This window comes from Marmota monax, unplaced genomic scaffold (genome assembly GCF_021218885.2).
Source record: "Marmota monax isolate L192 unplaced genomic scaffold, Marmota_monax_Labrador192_F-V1.1 WCK01_AAM20220418_F8-fsc00022, whole genome shotgun sequence".
NCBI lineage: Eukaryota > Metazoa > Chordata > Mammalia > Rodentia > Sciuridae > Marmota > Marmota monax.
The window spans coordinates 26,747,650-26,771,066 of NW_026695215.1; the positions used below are offsets into that span (position 1 = coordinate 26,747,650).

Sequence of the window (23,417 nt, forward strand, 5' to 3'; positions counted from 1 at the left end):
CCTGTCCCAGGCCGACTAGAGGCAGGTGGGTCAGCCTGTTCCTCTAGGTTGAGGGGCAGGAGCCTCTTCTCCCAGGGCCTACAGCCCTAGGCAGAGGTAACAGTAAGGGAGAGGGAGGAATGCCAGCTAGAAGAGTAACCCCAGGAGAGACACGGAGACCCCTTGCTGTCGTAGGGGAGGTGCCATTTAAAATGGGGGTCCAGGTGAAGCTGCTGTGTGAGCAGAGACGTAGGGGAGGTGATGGGCCCCCCATGTGTTGTTGAGGAAAGGCTGTTCCAGGCAGAGGGGTCAGAGTGTGCAAAGGTGGGTGCAGGGCTGAAGAGGCCAGTGTGGCCTGAGGGTCCATACTGGGGATGGCCACTGGGTGGACTTTGGCTTTTCCTCCACTGTCACGGAGCTACAGCTTGGTGTTGATAGGAGGAACACCATTCCTAAAGGACACCCTAGCTGTGTGTGGAGGTGAACAGACGGAGGGAGGTGGCATGCCCAGGTGATCAGTGAGCCGGCAGTTGCTGGTCCAGGGGAGATGATGGCTGCGAAGGCCAGGTAGGGACCAGGAAAGTGGCACATCACCAAGGCAGATAGGTTGGAAGTGTGAGAGAAAGTGGGGTTTCTGGTCACTCCAAAGCTTTTGACCTGCACAGAAGGATCAGCCTCTGATCTTCCAGCAAAAGTGGGAAGGTGAAGGGTGGGGAGAGAGTGGGCAGTGGGCCCAGGGGGAGGTCAGGATCGCAGCTTTGGACCCGTTCAGAAGCCCGTTAGGCACACAAGTGGCCATGCCACATCAGCAGATGGGCATTCAAGATTGGTGTCCTGAACAGAGGTATGTGCCATCTCTTTTGGCTTTCATGAGCAGCGTGACTTTAGTCTGTGCCTCAGTTTCCCCCTCTGATAATTGGGGACAACAATTTGTCTGCTATGGAGATTAATTTAAGATAGTATAGTGTGCCATCCCTGGTGTGAGAGCAAAAATTGAGACCTGGAGAGGTCACAGAGTGGGGACTAGAGGAGAGCTGGCCGCTTCAGGCCATCACCCTGGCCCTGCTCTCCACTAGGGTCTAGGGACACCATACCCTATGCCATCGTCCCTACCTTTCCCCCAGCATTCTCCTCCCCACCCCACACGGCTTCCTTCTCACCCCTTCACGGGGTCTTCTTCAGGCCCCTCTCCCAGGGCTGCAGGTGCTGCTGGGCAGAATTCGCTCCCCTGGAAGCTGGAGCAGTCTACCTTAGGGGCCTCTCCCTGCAGCTAGAAAATCACAGACCAGGCTTGGGGGAGGGGAGTCCTGCCCAGGGGCTGCTCAGGAGCCCTGTGGCTGTGGCTGTGACAATAACCACACATAACAACCTTGTGCTGCTTCAGTTTATGTTGTAGATGATTTACCTGAGACCCAGAGAGGCAAAAGGATTTTACCAAGGTCACACAGCAAAACCTGTCAGAAACAGAGGTCAGGCTCCCGTTGACCTTCATTGCCCTCCTCCTACTGCTGTAGGGAAATCTCTTTTCCCTTTCTCAGACTTCATGTCCCTGCCTCATCCTTGCAGTCCTCCCTGACTACAGGTTCCCTTGTGGATCCTTGCTCCTGCCCCTGGTGTGGTGAGTAAGGCAGGCTGGTGTGGCCATTTGCTGTGTGACCCTGGATACTTTCCATGCCTCTCTGAGCCAAGTGGGCCTTCTGGACTCTCCCAACCTTGAGTGATGTGCTCCCTGGCTCCAGGCCTTGCTCCTTGGCTCCCTCCTCCCCTCCTCCCCTCCTCTCTTCCTCCCCTCCTCCCACAGGCTGTTATGAGTAAATATTGGGCTGGACCTGGTGCCCTAATTAAAGCCAGATGACAGTTCACTGTTAGTCTGAAGGGGGAGGCTCAAGCTTGCTGCCTCCCAGCTGAGTGCCAATTAGAAAGTTTTTTTTCTCAGCAAAGAAAGGGAAGGGACAGCCCCGTAATTAATAACCTCATTAAGGAACAGTATTTGGGCAGGGTCCCAAGACACACATAGACGAGGCCGGTGGATTTGGACTATTTCAAGCTTTAGCAATACTAGCCTCTCCCAGCTCCTCAGGGTCTTTGAGCTCCCTGGTGACTAATGGGCTGCGTTTGTGTGCATGGGATGGTGGGTGAGGGGGGCGGGTATCTGTGATCCAGGAGGGGTTTTTTTTCCCTTCTGGATTGAACTCAGGGCCTCTGGCATGCTAGGCAAATAACTCTACCACTGAGCCACGTCCCCAGCCATGTCCCCAACCCATTTTTTTTTCATTTTGAGACAGGGTCTTGCTAAAGTTGTCCAGACTGCCTTGGAATTTGTAATGCTCCTGCCTTAGCCTCCAGGAAGCTTCACATTGCTCACTCTAAAGGTCCCTTTCACTGAGTCACAAACAGGTTGAAGATGGCCAGTCCCCTTTGAGTCTTGCTCATGCCTTGGTGGGTAGCTAGCAGGGGAGCCCGCTGTTTCCCCTCCATGGTTTAGGCCGTGCCCGGCCAGCGCTGCCTCTCCAATCTTACCAGACTTCCCAGCTTGGTCCTCTTGGCCTCTGGGGAGGAGTGACTTTGGCTTAGACTGTTGCCCTCTGCCAGTGCAGTTCTTGAGAGATTGTGATCAAATCAGGATGGGGTCCCTGCCCTGGGCACTGAGCTCTAAAACATGCTGAGGCCCAAGTCTTCTCTGCTGAGTTGACGAGCAAGAAGGGTGCTCTGGGCACAGAGACCCTGCCCTTGCCCAGGGCTCCCAGGGCAAGGTGTCACATCAGGTCTCCCCTGAGTCAGGGTCTCAGTCCACGTGAAGTCTCAGTCGGAAAGGAGACCGGACAGTGAGGAGAGCATCTGTGTGAAGGTGAGTGCGTGGGACAGCTGTCATTGCTAGCATTCCTTACATGGGTCAAGGTGTCTACCTGCCTTCTCTTTGGTCTTGAGAGGTAGACAAGGTGGTGAACATCTCTGATCCAAGCCTAAGAGAACATCTCTGGTCCAACGTCTTGGAAGATCCAAGGCTGGACATGAGCATTCAGGTACAGAGGACATCTGCCCAAATGATCAGGGAGGGCTCCTCAGTGGAGGTGGCCTCCAGGGATGCCATGATTCTTGAGGGCAGCCTTGAACTTGCTGCCATTTGCAGCAGGGCTAAGGCCCAGAGCAGAGCCAGCTAGGTCCCAAGCCCTGCTTAGTCAGGGCTGGCTGCAGCCTACTCTCTGAGCTTTCAATAGCTCTCAGGGAGGCACACCCTTTCCAGGCAGGAATGAATTAGTGGCTGCCTTACCCACCACCAACCTCTTCCTTGGGCCAGGTCAGCCCAACCAGGCCTCTGGAGATTCTCTTGGGTCTGCACCTCTCCATCTGTCACGCCTGCACCACTCCCCCTCCTGCCCTGTCTTTCTTTTCCTTTCAGAGGACTGCGAAGGCGACCAGGTAGGAGGTGGCAGGCCAGCTGAAATATAATCAGAATAATTAAATAGCACTTTATTTTAAATCGTTGCCTCCCCCAGAGCTGGGAGAATAATTGGCCAGCCTGTCACGAGACAAGCAAGAGACCTGGGGCCCCTGCCATTGCCAAGCTTGGTTCACTGTGCCCTTGGCAGCAAGTGGTTTCCGCTGTGCCTGCTCCCTCACACCCTTCACCTGCCCTTTCAGAGTCCTGTTCTAGTGTCCACTCCTCCTGCTTCACCTGCTGTCCCACCGTTGGTGTCCACCTCTTTCCTTCACACATCATGGCTGCCCTGCTAAGCCGAGGGGAGAGCTAGAGATGGGTTATAGGCCCCAGGTGGGACAGGATTTATCCAGACAGACTGCCTGGTAGAGGCAGCAGGGCTTTGATGCAAAAAAAAGTCTTCCTGTGTGGGGTGATAGAGGCCTGCAGAGGCAGAGCTTGGAGGTTCCAAATCCCTCACTGCCTCCCAGGCCCTGGCCTCTTCTGAGCCTGCTCCAAACAAAGACCCTCTCCCTTCCCTTCTTGCCCCTCTGCTGGGTCCAGCCGCCCACACCTATCCATGCCCTCTGAGGGTGAACCTGCCGTGTCACCTGTCTCTGGTTTTTTTGATTTGTTTAATTATAGATGAGTTTTCTGCATAATTTATTCCAAAAGCCTGGATTATACTGTACAATTAAATCACATTCTGATCAACAACTTCACATATAAAATTAACAACTGGCAACAGTTTAATCTATGCTGCTGCATCTGCACATGGACTTTTTCATTCCCCCCCCTCCATCCCTCTCCTCTCCTCCTCTCCTCCCTGACCTCCTCCTGCCTCCCAACCCCTCGGGGTGAGCATTTGCAGCTGGCCTCAGAGCTGGAGGCCCCCACCTGAGTATTCTGCCCTCCCAGCCTTCTAGCTGGGGTCCTCATTGTTCTGTCTGCTGAAGGGATCCTTGGCCTCAGCTCCCTGCCGCAAAGACGATTTTGCTCCCTTGCCTAGTGGTGATATCCCCCCCTCCCTCCCTAGTCCTCTTGATTCTGGAGACCAAGGCCTGGCATCCCACAGCACATGGTGTCCTCTTCTTTACTGCTGGGCTGCCTCAGCCCGTCATGCCTGTACTGCAGCACTCTTCCTCAAGCCACCTTCCCCTAGGGGCAAGAATTCGTTGAGGATTTTCTGAGTGCTCAGTGGTTCCTTAGATCTTGGAGGGAACGGCTTTACTGGATGAGTTTCTCATCCTTAGAGGACTTCCCAATAATAATACTATCCATCAAGGTGTCCATGTGCATTTGTCCATTACAGCTATCTAGCCAGTCATTATTAACCCTGTTGACAGATGGGAAAGCTGAGGTTCCGAGGGGGCAGAGCTCTCCAAGGCTAGCAGAGGTAGCTTCTCTGATTCTTCTCAGGCTGCCTTGTCCTGGAAGTAAGGGCTCATGGGTTTAACTGAGCCAAGGAGATGGGTCTGGCTTCTCTCTAAGTTTATAATCCTGTATCCATCCTCACCAGGGACCTCAGTTTTCTTGTCTATGAAATGGGGCTGCAGTGCCTTCACAGCCCTAGTTCAGGCACACTGGATGGAGGACAAGGCTCAGCTGTCAGCCTCTCACACCCACACCAGTGATGAGGAGCCTGCAGCCTTGGCTGCACTTTCTCCTCCCAGACGCTCTCTCCCCTCGCTGTCTTGTTAATTTGGCACTTACAAGTACTTGGAGATAAGCAGTGTCATCTCGGTGAAAAGCATGGAAAATCACAAGGATGTGGGGAGCTAGCAGGTAGAACTTTCTTTTGGGAGTATGACCCATGGGCCATACCATCTAGCCAGGAGATACTGGCAAAGCCAGGAACCCAGGTTGATGGGAGCCTGGGCAGAATTTGGTCAGTTTGCCTTTGACCTCCATGGATCTGTGAATCATGATACATCTCTTGTTCTTCCCAAACGCCCACACCCTTCTGTGTGAGTGAGGCCGGCTCTGCCTGCTAAGGTTGGACTTGGCTTGGTGGGTGGCTTCTCCAGCCACTGAGGGGGCATAGTCACCTCCTGGCCTTCTCGGTATCCATGGGTCACGACGCCCACCCAAACCTGGTACTGGAACACTGGTCAAAACCTAGAACCCACAAAGTCATATCCCTGTGACAAAGAAATGAATTATCCGTCATATTCTTTTTAATTCTAGGACACGCATAGTGCCTTTCTAATTGGGTTTAAGTGAAGAATCAAAGCAACCAGTTTCCCTTGGCATTGGGCAGTGAGCTGGGGCCTAGGGTCTGCCTGTCAAGCCCAGGATGCCAAACTAAGGGCTAGAGCCATACCTTGAACGCAGGAGGGTATGTGTGTGACCGGACATATCAGGGCAGGCCACTCCTTGCAGCCCATAGCACGAGTCTAGAGCCGATCAGCCTAGGGGTGAGAGTGCAGAGACTGTGGGTGGGGGGAGTAATTGAGAGAAAAAGAGAGAGACTAGGAGGGACAGGGAGTGCATATGTGTATCTTGGGGAAGAACTGGACTTCATCTTGAGGTTTGGTTCTTCTAAAAATGATTTTAGTGTTGAAATCGACTTTTTACATGAAACGATGGTGATTACATTAATATCGTGTTGTCTGAGAGAGAAAAAAAAAATACCTTGCATCCATGTTTGTTCTCCCAATTAATTTTCTTTTACTTATCTGTGAAATCCCAGAAACAGAAACCTGTAGGCATACTAGAAGAGTCCAGAGGCCTGGGGTGGAATTAGTGGTGTGCTAGTAAATGTTATCAGGTTGCTCTTTGGGGTGGAGGGGACTGTAATTTCTAGCGTTTGCCCATTTCTGTGGTGTACATGTTCCCAATGTGATGAATCTCAAGCCCCTAAGGTGCTGGCACTAAATGGAGAGCTGGGAAGAAACAGCACAGTCTGCTGTTGTGGGTCATCTCTTGAGACTCTAGCACATTCCTGGGACAAGTCCTGTGTCCACCCCTTCCTGGATGAATGACCTTGGACAGGTCACTTAAATCCTCTGAGCCTCAGTTTCCTCATCTGTAAGTTGGGGATAATAATATTTACCTCTTTGTGAGGGTTGAAGTGAGAGAGTGTGTGGCAGGCTGGCTGTTCTTTGTATATAGTGGGTGTCCTCTCACATAAAGATTATGATTGGCATTTTGTCCCCTAGACCAGTGGATGGCTGAGATCAGAATTAGGGCCAGGGCAGAGCCAATGGTTCCCTTTGGAGATCAGATCCTTGACCCTGCCCATTTGTCTGCCACCTGCCTGGCTGGGCATAAGGCTATGTGGCAGTTCATCCCAGTATTAGCCCCCAGGGCTCGGCTGTTTTAGGATTACAAAAGAGCCACCTGCCACATTGTTCATCCACAGCCAGGGCGAAGACATCAGTGCCTGATGGACAGTGGCCAGGCTAAGAAGGCTTTCTATTCTCTGCTGCCCCTTGCCGTCTTCAGACTGGCAGCTAAGCCTGGTTGCCCTTCTTAGCCCTGCCTGCAGCCTGGCCTCCACCCTTTCTCAGGGTTAGATTCCCCTGTGGCAGGGTGAGGAGGTGGGAATCAGGCTGTGGCCCAGCCAGCAATAAGCTAAAGCTAATACCTCTTTCTTTTGATGTTGATTTTTTTCTTCCCCATCATGGTCCTGACATTCAGCTTGGCAAATTGCAATTAGCGATCTGCCCGCCTCCTGCTCCGAGTTCCCATGCCAACCGACCTGGGCACACACAATGGCATGGGCCCAGCGCCCCCCACCAAGACACAAGCCTAAAGAGGGATATGGGGCAAGGGGCCGGGGTAGAAATTGGGGCTCTTCCCACCCAGGGACCAGAAGAGAGTCCTGGCACTAGGGGAGGTGGCAGGCTCAGAGGTGTTGGGGCCAGATGCAACCCTCCTGGCATCACTGCCCCTACTGTGCCATGTGGACTGTGCTTGACTCATGTTTATTTAAATCTCTGTGGTGACTCTCCTACTGTTTTCCATGGAAGGGCCTCTGTGGAATGAGAGTGTGTCAAGTAGAAGGGGAAGTTGAGGTACCTTTTCAGACTCATAAGGGCAGGAAGCATTGGTCACAGCAGAGAGCATCTGTAGTGGTGTGGAGAACATCTCTGGCTGGTCTTCAGTGAGAGCTCACCTGATGGCACTGTCTGAAGGGACGGTCACAGGTTTGAACCTGGGTGAGGCCTCTCCCCAGATACCTTCCTTTTCCTGGGTGTAGGGCGGAAAGTACAGAGCCATGTGGCCACCTGTCCATCCTTTTCCCTCACAGATATCCCCTGTACTGTGCCCCTGGCTCTTCTGTTCTCATGGGTTCTGTGACACTGTAAGAAGTAGCCCCAGATTATTCCCATATTCCAGAAGAGGAAGCCGAGACAAGGATGGGTTAAAACTATCCTAGTGGGAGGGAGACCAGCTCAGGCTTGTGGCTCAGTTGAAGGATTCATTGGACTTCCAGAAAGTGGCAGGACCATCTTCACTGCACCCATGGATGGGTGCATGCTGGGTATCCAGTGATTAACTTTAAATAAGCATCTGTCTACCAGGGTATGGGACAGATGAGGGCCATCTGAGCTGGAAGAGCTCCATGTGTACTGCTCAGATGAGGCCCAGAAAGTCAGGGACCTGCCCCCAGGTTACACAAGAGCTTGGTGGTGACAGTAATATTTCCCCCCTTTCCCGGGCCCCACCTGGCTCCCTCACGCCTTCCTCTTCCTTGGTGTCCGGAAGTCCCCATGTTCAGAGCAGCAACATCAAGGACTGGCTCTTCATGGTGAAAAATAGTCTCCCTGCAGGCTTCCCTCAGCGGATTTAACAGTGCACTCCTCTCTCCTCCTTGACTGCCCCACAGCACCTGAGGAGAGCCTAGGCCACTCGACTGGACTTCAAAGAGAGGTCACAGGTGCACTCCGGTTCCTTGCCTCTCTTTCTCCACTAGTGAAAACTGGGTTGAGTGGCTTGCTCTGGTCCCCCATGGGTGGCAGGGGCTGGGCTGTCCCACCTCCAGTGGACCCTCCTAACGTCTCTGTCTTCTTTCTGTACACAGGATGCAGCACTGGGCCCGCCGCCTAGAGCAGGAGATTGACGGTGTGATGCGGATTTTTGGAGGTGTCCAGCAGCTCCGGGAGGTAAGCCTGGCACTCTTGCTTTCCCTTCGTGGACCCTCTTCCAAGTAGGAATGAGGAAAGCGTTCATAAACAAGAAGTGTGGAAGATTTGGCATTATTGATGTCCTGGCATGGTAGGGCACCAGTGGACCGACCCAAGGCAGCAACTCCCCTAGGTCTCAGTGCACCCTTCTCCAGGCAACTGTTGGAGCAGTGACCTGTTGACTCTGATGACCCTTTTTTGGGGGAGGGTGTTGGGGTTTCTCAGGTTTCTAGGTGGATGAGCTCTGGGTTTGAGACAGCACATGGGGTAGGAGCACAGGCCTTGAAGGGGCCAGTGAGTGTGTGTGGAAGCCCAAGGGACAAAACATGAAATGAATGAAATGGCCAGGCAAAAATCTGGGGAAACCAGCCTGGGGCCAACCCTCTAGCGCTGAGTAGCCCTCGAGGAGGCAAGCCGGCCTTCCAAGGGATGTGACATCAAGGTGCAGGAGGGGTGATTGATTAGGTGCCAGAGATCACATTCATCCTGGGAGATTATGTTAATGTTTGAAATAGTGATGTGAAGAGCAGGCCATCAGTCACCCCCAGAAGGCTGCAAAGTGTGTTGCTGTCAGGCCACGGGCTCCTGAGGTGTCGCTCTTTATGTGGAAATGCAGAGGCTCAGAGAGCTGAGCTCCTGGAGTGGTGGGGGTGGGATTCCCCAGGAATTTCTTTGCTGGCCATGGGACTGGGGGGGGGGGTCCTGTCCATAGCTGGGGGATCTCCTGCCAATAGTTGGCCTGGGAATGGCAGAGAAGACCTAGTTACCTTTAGGGGTTCAGTAGAGAGGACTCTCCAGGCCCAGAGTTCCGTGATTAGATGATCTTGGTCAGTAGGGGCCAGTAAATGTAACTTCTGGAGGCAGGGACTGTGGGGGTTGTCCTCAGTCCTTCCCCCAGGCTTAGCTTCTAGACAGTGCCCAGGAAATTAGAGTGGCGGTGAGTGTGTTGACATTGCTTGTGGATGTAGAACCTCTGGCACAAATGGGACTAATCAGAGGTGGTTAATGAGGGGGTAACGTGGCAGGGGGTCATCCAGGTCCAGAGGTCTGAGCCAGTAGCTTGCTTGATGTCCTCCCCTAGTGGCTCAGGTCTCTGAGTCTCCCCCTCCTGGCTCCTGGACTTGAATTGAAGTAGCCGCATCCTATTCTTCCTGTGAACTCTCCATGACTCAGCTGTGCTTGGGGAAGCCGGCAGAGCTTCCAGAGAAAGCTCTGTAGGAAGCTGTTCCAGAACAGGAGTCAATTTAGACTCAAGAATAGCATTCAGCACTAACCAGGTTCTAAGTGGGCACTGCCAAGTGCCACCGTATAGGTTAATGAAGGGATGATGGTTCCCTGGAATGTACCTCATGCACCTTTCCAAGTTTCATATTGGGACATTAGATGTACCAGTTAAGAATCTTCCATGCTTTGAATCCTCATCTTAAGGACGTTGTTTGTTTTGTACTCATGGGCAACTCAAATCCTGAATGTCTGTCTGTGAGAAATCAATGCACATTTCATGCCTGTGACTTGGATCTGTCCGGACCAGTGAGCTTCCTGGATGGAGAGGACCAGAGATGGAGTCCTGGCTTGGAATAACTGACCCTTGGCGCTGCTGCTAAGACTGACTGGAGGATGAGGTAGAGAGGACAGCAGTGGACAGGCTGACGCATAGTTGTTCCCTTTTCTTGAAATCATATTTGACTTTCCTTCATTGACCACTTTCACTCCCAGGATGTGGTCCCTTCCTTTCATATGGAACTAGAGTCACTCCAGATCCAAAGCCTTTCATAACTGATGTCTTCCCTCACCCCCACCTGCCAGCAAGTGACCAAGCTGTCATGTAGGACAGCTATGGGACTCTGAACTCCTGCTCTAGGGTGCTGCCTTTCCTCTAACTGTGCTTCCCTTCTTAGTATGGTGGACAGGATGGGCCTGGGGCAGCTAGGCTGAATCAGGGCTCTGCTTGGTGTGGCAGGCAGGAAGGCGGGCAGAGAAGTGCTGACCCGGCGTCCACTCCTCCCTGCCACCCCTCCACTGCCCACGGCTGCCAGCTCTCTGGCAGCTCTGTCCTGCTCCAGTTTTGTCTCACCTGCTTCCTCAGCTTCTTACTTCCTGCTGACAGCTCTGGGGCTGCTTCTTGGCACAGGGCACTATGACAAGGTGCGCGGGTGGGGGTAGAGACATGGGCCCAGATGTAGAGTTCTAGAAAAAGAGGGCGATCCTGTGGGAGCAGGAGGGAGCTGGCAGTAGGCTCCCCCTTTTCCCTGGCTCACACCCTACCCTGACCCTCACACCACTTTTCTTCCAATGCACCTGAGAGGGCCCCTATGCCCAGCCCATGCCTGATTCTGACAGGTCAGGATGATTCTTAGAGCAGAGCCCTGACCAGCTGCCCATGGTGCTGTGGACCCTGCCCCTCTACAGTCCCCTCTGAGCTGATTCTGAGCTGTCCCCAAACACCTGCAGCTGGGGTGATTCTGGCATCTGAGCCCCCATCTGAGCCTGCCTATCCTAGCCCTAGAGGCTGCCCCACCCCCAGTAGCTTGGAGCCTTGAGGGCTGGCAGCTGCAAGAGAGCAGAAACTGCAGACAGTGGCATTTGGGAGCATTTTCCTTGCCTTGGCATTTTCCTCTTCCCGACCTTACTACAACCCCATGAGGGTATGGTTGGGAGCAGTCTGTGGCCCATTTACAAGTTGGAAGCTATGTAAAATCTTAGCAGAGTGTGAAGGCTATCTTTGAAGACCCCATAGAATTTTCTCATTTAACCCTTGGGCTAGCACCTAGCCTAAGCTCCTGCTGTGGCCTGGTGCTATGTGCTGTCCTCACTCCCATGCTTAGCTAGACACCTCTGTGCCGCTTCTAGGTACTTCAGCCCCACCCCAGCACTGGTCCACTCTTGCTCTGAACAGGTCACAAAAGTGTGGACCCTGAAGCCGTCTGCCCTCTCCTTCAGAGGCCCTGGGGCTGAGCAACTCTCCTGAGCCCCTTTTCTACCCTCCCCCATCAACACCATATTGTCCCCATCCTGCGGGGAGAGCAGAGAGCATATGCTTGAGTTCTGAGCTCATTTACATAATGAGGTTGATCGGGATGAATAATTCATCAGGTACCTGGGGGTGCACTGGTAGGATGTGGAGATGGGTAGGTCTCCCATCTCTGAAGCCCGGGTCACTCTGATGGGTGCAGCTAGGGACCTACCACTTCTGGCTTGGTGTCTAAGATAGGAACAACTCTAAAGACTTTGTGGGAAAGCAAACCAGGAAGATTATCATCTGATATGAGGAAGAACCAGTTGGCTCATCAATGCTGGGGTGGGTTTCTGACCTGGTGAGACACCTTCCTCTTTTTTCCCCTTGGAGGGGAAAAGACCTCTGCTTGGGTTGAGGTAGGGGTGAGGGGGAGCTGCCTGTCCACAGCTGACCTGGGAGCAGAGATCTGGGATGACCATGTCTGAGGATCAAGTCTACCCCCTGGGAAGTCTCAATCCAGGTTTGGAACAACGGGAGCCTTTCCCAGTCCATGTCATCCCCCTGTACCTCACCTACCAGTCCAAACAGAAATGGCATATTGCTGTACCCACATTCTAGCCTACTTCTGCCCCCATGATGACTTTAGCTCAGCTACTGCTGGTATATGGCCCTGTCATACAGGTGGGTAAACCAAGACCCTGGCCACCATCTCCACAAGCCAATCCCATCCTGGAGTCCTGGCAAGCCAGCCCTAAGTGGTGCCAAGGTGCCAAGGCAGAGGAGCCATGCTGGGGTAGCGTCTCCTCTGGATTGTTGAGCCTGCCTCCATGAAGAGTAGGACCCTAGGAATTGAAGATCCCCAGCCAGGTCTCTTGATTTCCTCTCCCTCTGTCATGCCTCTCTGGATTGACATGGTGATTCAAGCCCATGGTATCCTTGGGCCACCACCTCTAACTGGGACACACCAAGAATGGCATTTCTGAACCAGTGACAGTACCATAGTGCTGCCTCCTTCTGTCTGCCCCTGGTCATCCCTGGAGCCCATCTGGTCGGTGCTCCCAGGAATGCATAATTAATATTTCTGGACGTGGTTCTCAGCATGGACCAAAGTCTGGCCAAGCCCAGAGATACTATCCTGTGGGGCCCAGGGAGGCAAGACAGAGCCTCCCTGCAGGTTCCTTTGAGTTGGGGCTCTCCCTGTTCCTCTCCACCCTTTTCTTCAGCTCATACCTCTGCCACTCACTGACTGTGGAAGTACTGGCTGAGGCTTTGGTCTGTGCATCTCTGAACATCTGGGTATTCCAAGAAGTGCCCAGAGGGCCTGGAACAGAAGATAAAGAAGGAAGCTGAGATGCAGGGAGGTACCAGGGAACAGAAACAGTCCAGGGGGTCCAGGCAAGGGGAACACAGGTCATGACCCCAGGCCCCTAGGTCGACCCTTTCATCAGAGCCCTGTGATTCACATGAGTCCCTGATTGGCAGGCAGCGTCCTTGGCAAGGCAGATCCCCACCCACAAAGGACTGGCATGGGCTGCCCAGCTGATGTGATGAGAGTCAGGCAGGGGATGACAAGGGAGTTCCACCCAAGCCCTCTTCAGTCCCCCACAAGGGCCCCTGCAGTCCAAAAAGTCTAGTCTAGAGGCTCTGCACATGCTCATCATACAGCCCCCACCCCTACATCCAGCCACCTCCTGGTGAGGCCCAGCAGCACCCTCCTCTCCCCTGGCACAGACGATCAGGATGTGGGACGCGTCATGATATGGGGAGGTGGGGGCTCGGGTGTGAAATATGCCGCTGGGTAGGGATTGCTGTCGCTTGCCTCCCTAAAAACCCACATATATTATTCTTTAATGGAAAGTTAATTGTCTTATTATTCCCTCCATATGGTCCTCTTGCTCGGCACCCAGCGGGGATGCATGAGGCTAGGGGGGGCTCCTGGGAGGGCGTCTGAAACGTGATGAGGCCGCTGCTTGAGCATAATTGGGTACAGAGAGGCAGATGCATAGGAGCCTGGCCAAGCCCTGCCTGGACCCACTCTTTGTCCCCCCAGCCAAGCCTGCTCCCTGCTTCTTTCCTACCCTGGAGGTGGCTTCTCTGATCCACTATAACACCTGAAGTTCCAGAATGCTCTCTCCTCTCTCTCTCCTGAGTACTGTACGAGGAAACATGGGTTTGGATGGGAAGTTGGTTGTTGCCCTCCTGCTCCCCCAACCACACTGCCCCGGAACATAAATTCTGCATTATGGCTTATCTGCATTGTGGCTTACAGGAAAAATGTCTTTTTTTTTTTTTTTTTTTTTGTATTGAGGGATTGAATCCAGGGACACTTAAATACTGAAACACATCCCCAGCCTTATTTATCTTTTATTTTGAGACAGAGTCTTATTAAGTTGCTGAGGCTGGCTATAAACTTGCACTCCTCCTGCCTCAGCCTCCCAAGTCACTGGGATTATAGGTGTGCACCACCACGCCCAGCTAAAATATGTCCATTTTTGAAGAGTTTTTCTAAAACCATTTCATCCATAGCAGGAATTCCTGCCTGAGGATAGATGAGTTTAGGTCCCCCTCCTCTTCCACATACCCTACCCTAGAGGGCATGCAGGGAGGTAAGTGGTGGAAGACGGCTACCCTGGGACACTTCTCCAAGGGCCCTGGGCTTATGATGGCCACCCCTTCCTTGGCAGCAGCCACATAGGCTTCCGTATCCCAATGGCTCCTTTAAGGCTGGCTGGGTACTGGTGCTCTCCTCAGGCCCATGTCCCCTCAGCCAAAGCTTCTCCTCTTGCTGCCGCCTAGGATTGTGAGGATATCATGTTAGAACAGCCTCATAGCAATTGGAGGATACAGTGACTGGAAGGCCCAGAGGGCATGAGTGGGTAGTCACCTGTGCTACTAGAGTCTTGGCAGGGGAAGACTGAGATAAGGCGACATGATGGGTGGCTTTTGGGATTCTGGGTAACCTCAGCAGGGAGATGCTGCCCAGGTCTCTGTGGAATTCATGGGTGTGAAAGGAATGAATCCATGGAAGAGCCTCCTGGGTGGGATCAGTGAGGGTCACAGATGGGCGCAGAGGGGCCTCTTGCTTCCAGCTCGTACCAAGAGGTCACTGTGAAGGCACATTCAAGGTCAGTTCCAAGGGGATGGAGAAGAGAGTGAGAGAGAAGCATTGGGTACATGTCGTGCCTTCTGAAGGCAGGAACTCTCTGTGGCCCCACTGCTGGATCTGGAGTTGAATCTGGAGTTGAACCTATGGCCCATGCCGTGAGCAGCAAGCGAATGACAGGGCTGGGCTTTTGCACACTGTGGGACCTGGGGCTGTGGTCCTGCCTCTCTGAGTCTCAGTTCCCTCACCTATGAAATGGGGATACAGGTAGTCCTATCCTCATGGGAAATGTGAGGATCTCAGGGAAGCAGAAACAAGGAAATGTTACAGAGCCCTACAAATATGAGAGTGCCTTTGTACCCCCATACCATTTGCCTGCCCTACCAGGGATTAGTCACAGTTTTGGAAAATTCAGATACCCAAGATATCCTCTCTGCTTAGCTCAGCCCAGGAGTTTGAAAATTTGTCCCTCTTCCCACATGGCCATGACATCTTTTGGGAACAAAGACCACCAACCTGGGACAGGGCTTGAAGAAATAACGGCCTGTGAACCAGGGAAGGCTAGCGATTCTTTGGACAGAAATCCAGGGATCCAGCTTCAGAGGCACCCCTAAGAAGGAGGTGGCAGAGCGAAGGGAAGGCCCAACACCCAGAAAGTCCTGCATTGATTTCTTCATTCAATAAGTTGGCAGCTTGTCTCTCAGCCTCTGTGAGCAGGGAGTGGGGACAAAGACATCTACCTGTGAGTTGTCCTCAGGTGTTAGCCCTAGGAATGGAAAAGTTGGTGGAGTCAGGGTCTGGGGTTGTAGCTCAGTGGTAGAGCGCTTGCCTAGTATGTGTGAGACACTGGGTTTGACTCTCAGCACCACATACAAATAAATAAGAGATTCATTGAGGGGCTGGGGTCGTGGCTCAGTGGTAGAGCGCTTGCCTAGCATGCACGGGGCACTGGGTTCGGTCCTCAGCACCACATAAATGTAAAATAAAGATTTTTTTTAAAAAGGTTCATTGACAACTAAAATAAATAAATATATATATATATATACAAAACCAGAAAGGTTGGTGGGTCAGAAAGTGGTAAGGCTGGGGCCAAGGCTGAGGATCTGTCAGAGCAGACAGCACCGTTCTCCTTGGAAAAATTCTTCTTGGGAACCTTTGATTTCATAGCAGGGCCCTTCCCTGAAGTGAAGACCCCTCAGTCCTTTTGTCTTAGGGATCTGGGAACAAAGACCACCAAAATCTATCCAGTTTTCCTAAAGCAAGACCCCTACTCCTCCCACACACATGGGAAGAGTATTCTAGTGAGCACATAGTCTCTCCTCTGGGGTTTCCAAAGAGTCCAGTCTTGCAGCAGGACAGCAGGGTTCCCAAGAGGACCCAGGCTTTGCAGTTTGTGGAAGTGGCCAGGGTCTGCCCCCATCCCAGAGCCTCTGCATCCATCTCTCAAGAGTGATGCTGCTGCTGTTTCCAGAGCCAGGAGCTGCTCTGGATGATCTGGGTAGGAGATGGGGGATGGGGGTGGAGGGCCCAGTGCGTTTCCATGCTGCCGGGGATGGTTGACCTGATCTTCATTCCTCTCCCCTCTTCCACTCCCATCCATCGCTGGATCCGTGGCAGCCATGGGGACACTTGCCTCAGATTCATGGAGCCCCAAGCACTTGGCAGAGGCAGAGAAGTAATTGGTTTTGACATACCACAGCCGGCCCCAGGGGCAGCATGAACAGCATTTACCACAACCAGGCAGGAAATGGAGGCTTAGTGTGGCCTTCCTCTACATTCTCTGAGTATGGCTGCCCTCTGCCTTTATGAGCAGAGATTCCAAATTTAGAGAAAGTTACAGAGCCACAAACTTTCTATCTTATATCTCTCTCCCAGCCCTGGGACCTGGTGGTTCTGAAGGGGGGCTGGCCCGTTCCATGTAGAGGAGGGAGACTGAGGCAGTGGGTGGATCCTGGGCAGACCCCTGAGGCCCTGTCCTTTGTCTATCCTTGATTTCTCATGAAACAAAGAGGCAAATGAGTGACCCTCAGGGAATGAGCACCTGGATTTACTCCGCACATCAGGATGAGAGGATGTAAAGTCTGGGGGAGAAGCAGACTGTACATACACACATGCCCGCAGTGTACATGTGTGCGTATAGATGCTCCCAAGGCTGGCACTGAGTAGGTGCACAGCTAGTAATTGCTCCATGACTGGACGAGCAAATGGGGCAGGCATCTGAGGACTGTGAAGGGAGTGATTAGAGCTCTGACTGTCCCACAGGGCCTTGGGTACTATCTAACCTCACAGAGGGAAGCTGAGATCAGTGCATCAGGGTTGAACCTTGGGGCCCGATACCCTGGAGCTTGGTGCCCTGGAAAAGTAGGCTTATGCGGAATTGCCAGAACTTGGCCCCATACAGATGGTCCCTTGATTGCTTTATGTGAGAAAGTAGAGGGATCCCTGTGGAAGAGCTGGGTTTACTGGTTACCCATGAGGCAGGCTGAAGCCAAAGAAGCTGAGCTGCTCCCAGAGTCTCTTGAAGGCTTGACTAAGGTTTGTAGCTCTGGGCAGGGAAACAAGGAGCCTTTCTTAGGTGTTTGAGCCTCCCACCTGTCCTTGTGTCCCCTTATCCTATGCTCTCACTGTACTTTTTCCTCCAAATGCACTAGCTACTGTTCTCACTTACGGTCCCCTTCAGGCCTCACCCCAGATTTAAGCCCAGACCACAGCTTTCCTCCTCTAGGAAGCCACCCACATCAATGCTGGAACCAGAAGTCTCCCCACTCCTGTCAGCTTTTGCATCATTCTGGAACACATTGGCAGTCAGGAACATCTGTCAGGCCCAATGCAGTGATCCCAGCCTCTGGGGTATGGAGACCATGACCAGAGGGCAGGATCATTCCCAAGCCTTCCAGGAATTCACCTGATCAAGGGAAATCAGCTAGCCCATGGCTCATTAGAGACGTAGTCCCTGACCACACAAGAGGAACTTGTATGACCATTGTATATGGAAGAGTATGAGAAATGCTGATGGAGAATGTGAGTGCATCTGCATGTACATGTAGAAGAAAGTGTGTGAACCTGTGCATGGGTGCTGCAAATGGGAGCGTGAACAGGTGAGCATTTGTGTGGCCATAGGCGGGAGTCACACCTGCATGTGTGCCACTTATGAGGGTGTGACCAGGCAAGTGTATGCATGTGTGTGCCTGTGGATGCGTGTGTGGTTCTGAGTGCTGCCTGCGGTGGTAGGTGCACTGTGCATAGGGTAGGGTGGTACTGGGAGAGGCAGGTGCTGAGAGCTCTGTGTCACCCAAGCAGGTGAGAACTACTTAACTGATTCATTAGCCAAGCTGAGAAGTCTCAATTGTGGATGAAGAGCACAAATTCACACATACGCTATTTCTCCATGCCTGGTGAGCATCCCCCCAAGTCACTGCCTGACACTGTGCTCAGCCACCCTGTAGTGGGGGAGGATGCTAGTCAGTTGTGTGTCTGTGCCCTGAGATGGGGGATGGACAAAGCCACCCCACTGTGGAGATCACGAGCCTTATGCAGGATAGTTTTTTTATTTCCCCCAATTTAGTGCTCATGGAGGCTTTTCAAGAACTTGTCTTTATTTCATAGAGGAGCTGTGAATGCTAAGGGGGTACTGGGCAGGAGCCCTGTTTCCAGGTTCTGGTCCTCCTGGTGTGTGTGGGGGGGTACTCTCCTCTGTGGGCGTGGTCAGACTCTTCTCAGTTAGGCTTTGGCAGCCTATCCTTTCCTTGACCGGGATTCACCAAAGAGTTAACCTTCTGAAGGTGGGGGGGACATTCAGGTGCCTGCCAGCTTAGAGCAGATTAAGAGTCTCCAGAAGGTGTCTTCTACAGTGCAGGACCAGCCACTCTCACTTATAACCCCCAAGTACTTGCCATTTCCTCATCCCCTATACGAGGGGCCTGATCCCCCATAGTGTATAATATACAATGCCTCCCCTCTCCTGTCCTTAGAAAGTGATGGCCCCTGGTCTCCCCAGTTTCTGAAGCCCTATGGATTGCTGTAATTGGAGCTTCTCTTCCTCTGCACCCTTCATTCAAGCTCAGCTCCCAAAGCATTGATGGTCTCTCAAGCCTGTCCCTGAGTCCTAGAGTCTGGGGTCTATGCTGACTCCTGAGAGACAGGCCTGCCACCCCGTCACGTTGCCCCTCAAAGACCCCCTGGCCCTGCCATTGTACTGCATCTTCATGCAGGGAGACCCAAAAGCTCGGTCAAGTGGCAGCCACTTGCCTCTTGATCAGGTGTTGACAGAGGAGCTGTCATTATGCTCCATCTATAGGCATGGAATAAATTGGTGTGCAGTGAATTTATTCTTTTTAAAGAGGGACTTTCACACTGGGGAAAACTTTTTAAAAGAACATTTATATAAAAAGCAATTACCGTGCCAGTAATTTTTATGTATTCTACCCCTTCCATTGCTGCCTTTGTGTTTGAATGTGACCGCCTCCCGGGGGGCCGCTGCAGCCTGGCTTAGTGGCTCACGGCCTCCCAGCTTCAGCTTCCTGCCTGCTTGAGTAGCCTCCTCCTCCAGGAAGGATCAGGGTGCAGGGCTCAGGCCCAGCAGGGATATAGACTTCCAGGGGCATGGCTGAGTGGATTTGTGTTTCAAACTTGGGTGCTTTGGAAAATTCCTTCCATGTGCAGCTCTGTGCCGAGGTTGCTCCAGTCCCAGTCCCAGTCCTGGCACATCCTTTCTAGGTCCTTCTTGGCAGCAGCTGAGCACTTAAAGGCCCTCCTTCCCAGCAGCCTTCCAACCCAGTTCAATAAAGGAGGAGGCAGTGGTGTGGGAGCAGGTATTTTCCCTCCCAAGGAGCCACTAGAGGAGCCACTAACGGGCACCCTGCTTCCCCAGCCATTATTGCTCTCACACTCGATGCATTATGTAAATTGTCTCCACTGCTAAGTGGTGGAGGAACCGCTCAGGGGGAACAAGGTAGCAAGGTCTGGAGCCTTCTGGCGGGGAGGCAGGAGATGGGCCCTGAAAACTCATTGCTCTGTATCAAGGAAGATCTTGCAGCCTCCACCCTCAGACTAGGACCTCTGGGGCTTGTACACTGTTTACCCCTCATATCACAGCTTTTTGAAGGTAATGGCTATACCCCCACAACAGGCAAGGGGTCCCCAAAAGCTGTCTTATCAGATGGGGTCATCAGATTGGGGCTTTGCCTCCCACCCCAGACTACCCCACACTTGCCTACCGAGCCTCCTTAGAAACCCTTGGCAGAGTTAGAAAAGGTCATGTCGAGCCACAAGGCTGGGTGACCTGCTACTAACCCGGACCTCTTCCGAAGTGAATGCCCAGTGAACATGGTATCTGGGAGGGTGGATATTTGGGGCAATCCCACATTCCTGGGGCACCAGCCAGCTTTTGAGTCCCTGGAGGACTGCAGTCTTACAGAGGCATGTGAGAGCATGAAAGTCCCTAGGCCGGTCAAGACCTGGTTAGTGATGGGACCCACCCAGCTTGCCATCTTTTTTTAAAAAAAAATATTTATTTTTTAGCTATAGGTGGACACAATATCTTCATTTTATTTTTATGTGGTGCTGAGGATCGAACCCAGTGCCTCACGCATGGTAGGCAAGCAAGCACTCTACCTCTGAGCCATAGCCCCAGCCCCCCATCTTTTGTTTTGAGACATATGATTTCCTGGGGGAAGCAGAGTCTGCCTAGCAGATTTGGGTCCAGCATCTCACTCTTCAAGGAGCCAAGCACTCTGGGCTTCTTCCAAACTTTATTGGGCTCCTCTCACACGAGCTTAAACTTAGAATAAAGCCCACCGGTACAGGCTATCCACTTTGGGATTGAGGGACCCCCTTATTCCCATCCCCATTCTGCCCCTTGGATAGATGGCCACCGAGTGAGAGGGGTCATGGGTTTGTGGGTTTCCTGGAAATTACATAGAGTTCAGGATTCCGGGAAGGGTGTGAGAATTGGCAAAAACAATTGCAGCCTATTCAACCCTCTTCCCAGACAGGTTGAACCTATTCAACCCTCTTCACCCACTTTCCCACTCCCTTACTAGGCAGGGCTGCCTGTGTGTCCAGGTGAGATGGGCCATCAGACCCAGGACCAACTTTTTTCTTTTTCAAAAAAATTATTTTTTAGTTATATCTAAACAATATCTTTATTTCATTTTTATGTGGTGCTGAGGATCAAACCCAGTGCCTTATGCATGCTAGGTGAGTACTCTACCACTGAGCCACAACCCCAGCCCCCAACAGGCACAGCTTTAACCAAGGTTGGTGCCATGCAGTGCAATTATACATTGTGGAAGACTGGGAGCATCTTCCTCCCCACTTGGCACTGTCCCACTTCCCCTTGGGACTGGTGGCATTATCTCTTGGACCCCTGTGACTACAATCTTGCAACTTGCTTTCTGATTACTTCCAACTTTTGGGAAATGTTGGGGAGGGACCCCAGACCGGTGGTCACAAACACCATCTTGATGTTTTGTTCTAAGGAGCCTGGTCTGTACACAGCTGACCAGGGAATCAAAACCTTAAGCTGTCTTCACTTGTAGTTGGAGTAAAACTGAAATGGTGAGGTCAGCTGTTGTCCTTTAGTGGCGCCTGTCCTGATGCCAGAGGCTGGGGTCAAAGTAGTCTGTTTTCTGTCCCTGACTCATCTGCCTATAGTATTCTCTCTTCTTCCTTCCCTCCCCTCCCTGTCTCCCTCTCTCCCCCATCCCTTTCTTTTCCTTTTATTTCTAAATGGATTTTTAAATTTAAGGGTTTTAATCCATGTTACACAGGCATCTGGTGTAAAGGAATGGCTTTACCAGGCACGCTGTGTTAGGGGCACAGCAGCCCCTCCTCTGCATTACCAATTCCCCGGAGACTGGCACTTCTAATCTCAGAGCGCCATATCTTGAAATGACATACTTATGTTGCTACTGCATGGTTGTTCAATTTTAGGCATTATTTGCCAGCATCCTACCATGGGAGAGGAGGACTTCACTCCTCCCTTCCTCCCGTGCACAGCCCCATCCCTGGCCCTCTAGTGTCACCACATTGTGATATGGTTAGGTCAGACTCACTGTTGACATTGTCCTGACCCAGCAAATAGCAAATGCTATTCAGAACTGTGCCTCATAATACACATTATTTTTTAGTTTTTTTTTTTCCTCTAGGTTAGAACTGTCTGGGTTTTGTTTGAGAGTTTGTTTAGTTTTCTGCGAACTTCTACTTATTCTGCCCCTAAATCCCCTCCACCTTATCTGATCCTCTTCTCAAGCATTCAGATGCATCCAAGTCCCTGTCAACCATCTGAGGAAGTTTTGCCTGGAGCCTCCTGAGTTGATCCAGTGAAGACTGGCTGCTCTCCCAGCCTGGAACTCAGATGTGTCCCTAGGATCTCCTTCACCTCTCTCTCTTCGATGAGTCCCCTTTCCTGATCCTGTGGCCTTCTCTTCTTTGGTTTCTGATTTCTCCTTTTGGCACAGAACATTTTCAGTTGGCTTCCTGAAAAAAGTACATGGGAGTTAGACTTTTTTTTTTTTTTTTTTTGGTACTGGAAATTGAACCCAGGGGTGCTTAACCACTGAGCCACATCCCCAGACCATTTTTGGTTTTGTTTTTGTTTTGAGATAGAGCCTCTCTAAGTTGCTGAGTCTGTCTTTGAACTTTTGATTCTCCTGTCTCAGTCTCCAGATCTGCTGGGATTATAGACATATGCCACTGCACCTGGGAAGCCAGACTTTTGAGACTCGTGTCTCAAAAAGCCTTCCTATTTCTCCATACTTGACTGAAATTTCAAATGGGTTAGAAGTCCAGGCTAGAAACCATTTGCCTCAGATTTTCTGTCTTTTTTTTTTTAATTTCTCCCCACTCCCTTTACTGGGAATTGAATCCAAGGGTGCTCTACCAGTGGTGAAGGACTACATTCCCAGTCTTTTTTTTTTTTTTTTTGGACAGGGTCTTCCTGAGTTTCTGAGAGTTTTGCTGATTGCTGAGGTTGGTCTTGCACTTGTGACCCTCCTGCCTCAGCCTCCCAAGTTGCTGAAATCATATGTGTACCACCATATCTTCCTGCCTCAGATTTTCTTTTCTTTTTTTTACAGGGGGGCTACTAGAGTTTGAACTCAGAGGCACTCAACACTGAGCCACCTCCCCAGCCCTATTTTGTATTTTACTTAGAGACAAGGTCTCACTGAGATGCTTAGCTCCTCGCTTTTACTGAAGATGGTTTTGAACTCATGATCCTCCTGCCTCAGCCTCCTGAGCTGCTGGGAGTATAGGTGTGTGCCACGGCACCCAGCCTGCCTCAGATTTTCTAAGGCAACAACACTCCATTCCATCTATCTACCTAAACTAAGGAGAGGTCTGACCAGAACAATTGTAAAGGAGGAAAAGTTTACTTGGGAACTCAAGGTTTCAGAGGTCTCAGTCCATAGTCAGCTGAGCATTCCTGAGGGCTCAAGGTGAGACAGGACATCATGGCAGAAGAATGTGGTGGAGGGAAGCAGCTCACATGATGATCAGAAAGCAGAGAGAGACTCTATTTGCCAGATACAAAATATACACCCCAAAGTCACACCCGCAGTGACCCACCTCACCCAGCCATACCCAGTCTACCTTTAGTTATCACTCAGTTAATCCCCATTCGAGGATTAATTCATTGGTTGTGATAAGGCTTTCATAACCCAATCATCCTCCTCTAAACCTTCTTGCATTGTCTCACACATGAGCTTTTGAGGGGACACCTCACATCCAAACATAACAGGTCCCAAGGCATTCTGATTCCCAATCCCCTGTACATGACCTGGGTGTTTTGTTTTGTTTTGTTTTAAGAAACTTGTAAATTTTTTCCCT

The 23,417-nt window shown here is 51.8% G+C and overlaps 1 protein-coding gene across 4 annotated transcripts in view; it reads left to right on the forward strand.

The window, feature by feature from the left end:
• Cacna2d2 (calcium voltage-gated channel auxiliary subunit alpha2delta 2) overlaps nt 1-23,417 on the forward strand; it is a 134,718-nt gene that overhangs the window by 18,974 nt on the left and 92,327 nt on the right. For all 4 annotated transcript variants that reach the window (XM_046431869.2, XM_058574849.1, XM_046431870.2 and 1 more), the window contains exon 2: nt 8,427-8,508. In XM_046431869.2, coding sequence (XP_046287825.1) covers nt 8,427-8,508 — 82 coding nt within the window. The remainder of the gene's footprint in view (nt 1-8,426; nt 8,509-23,417) is intronic.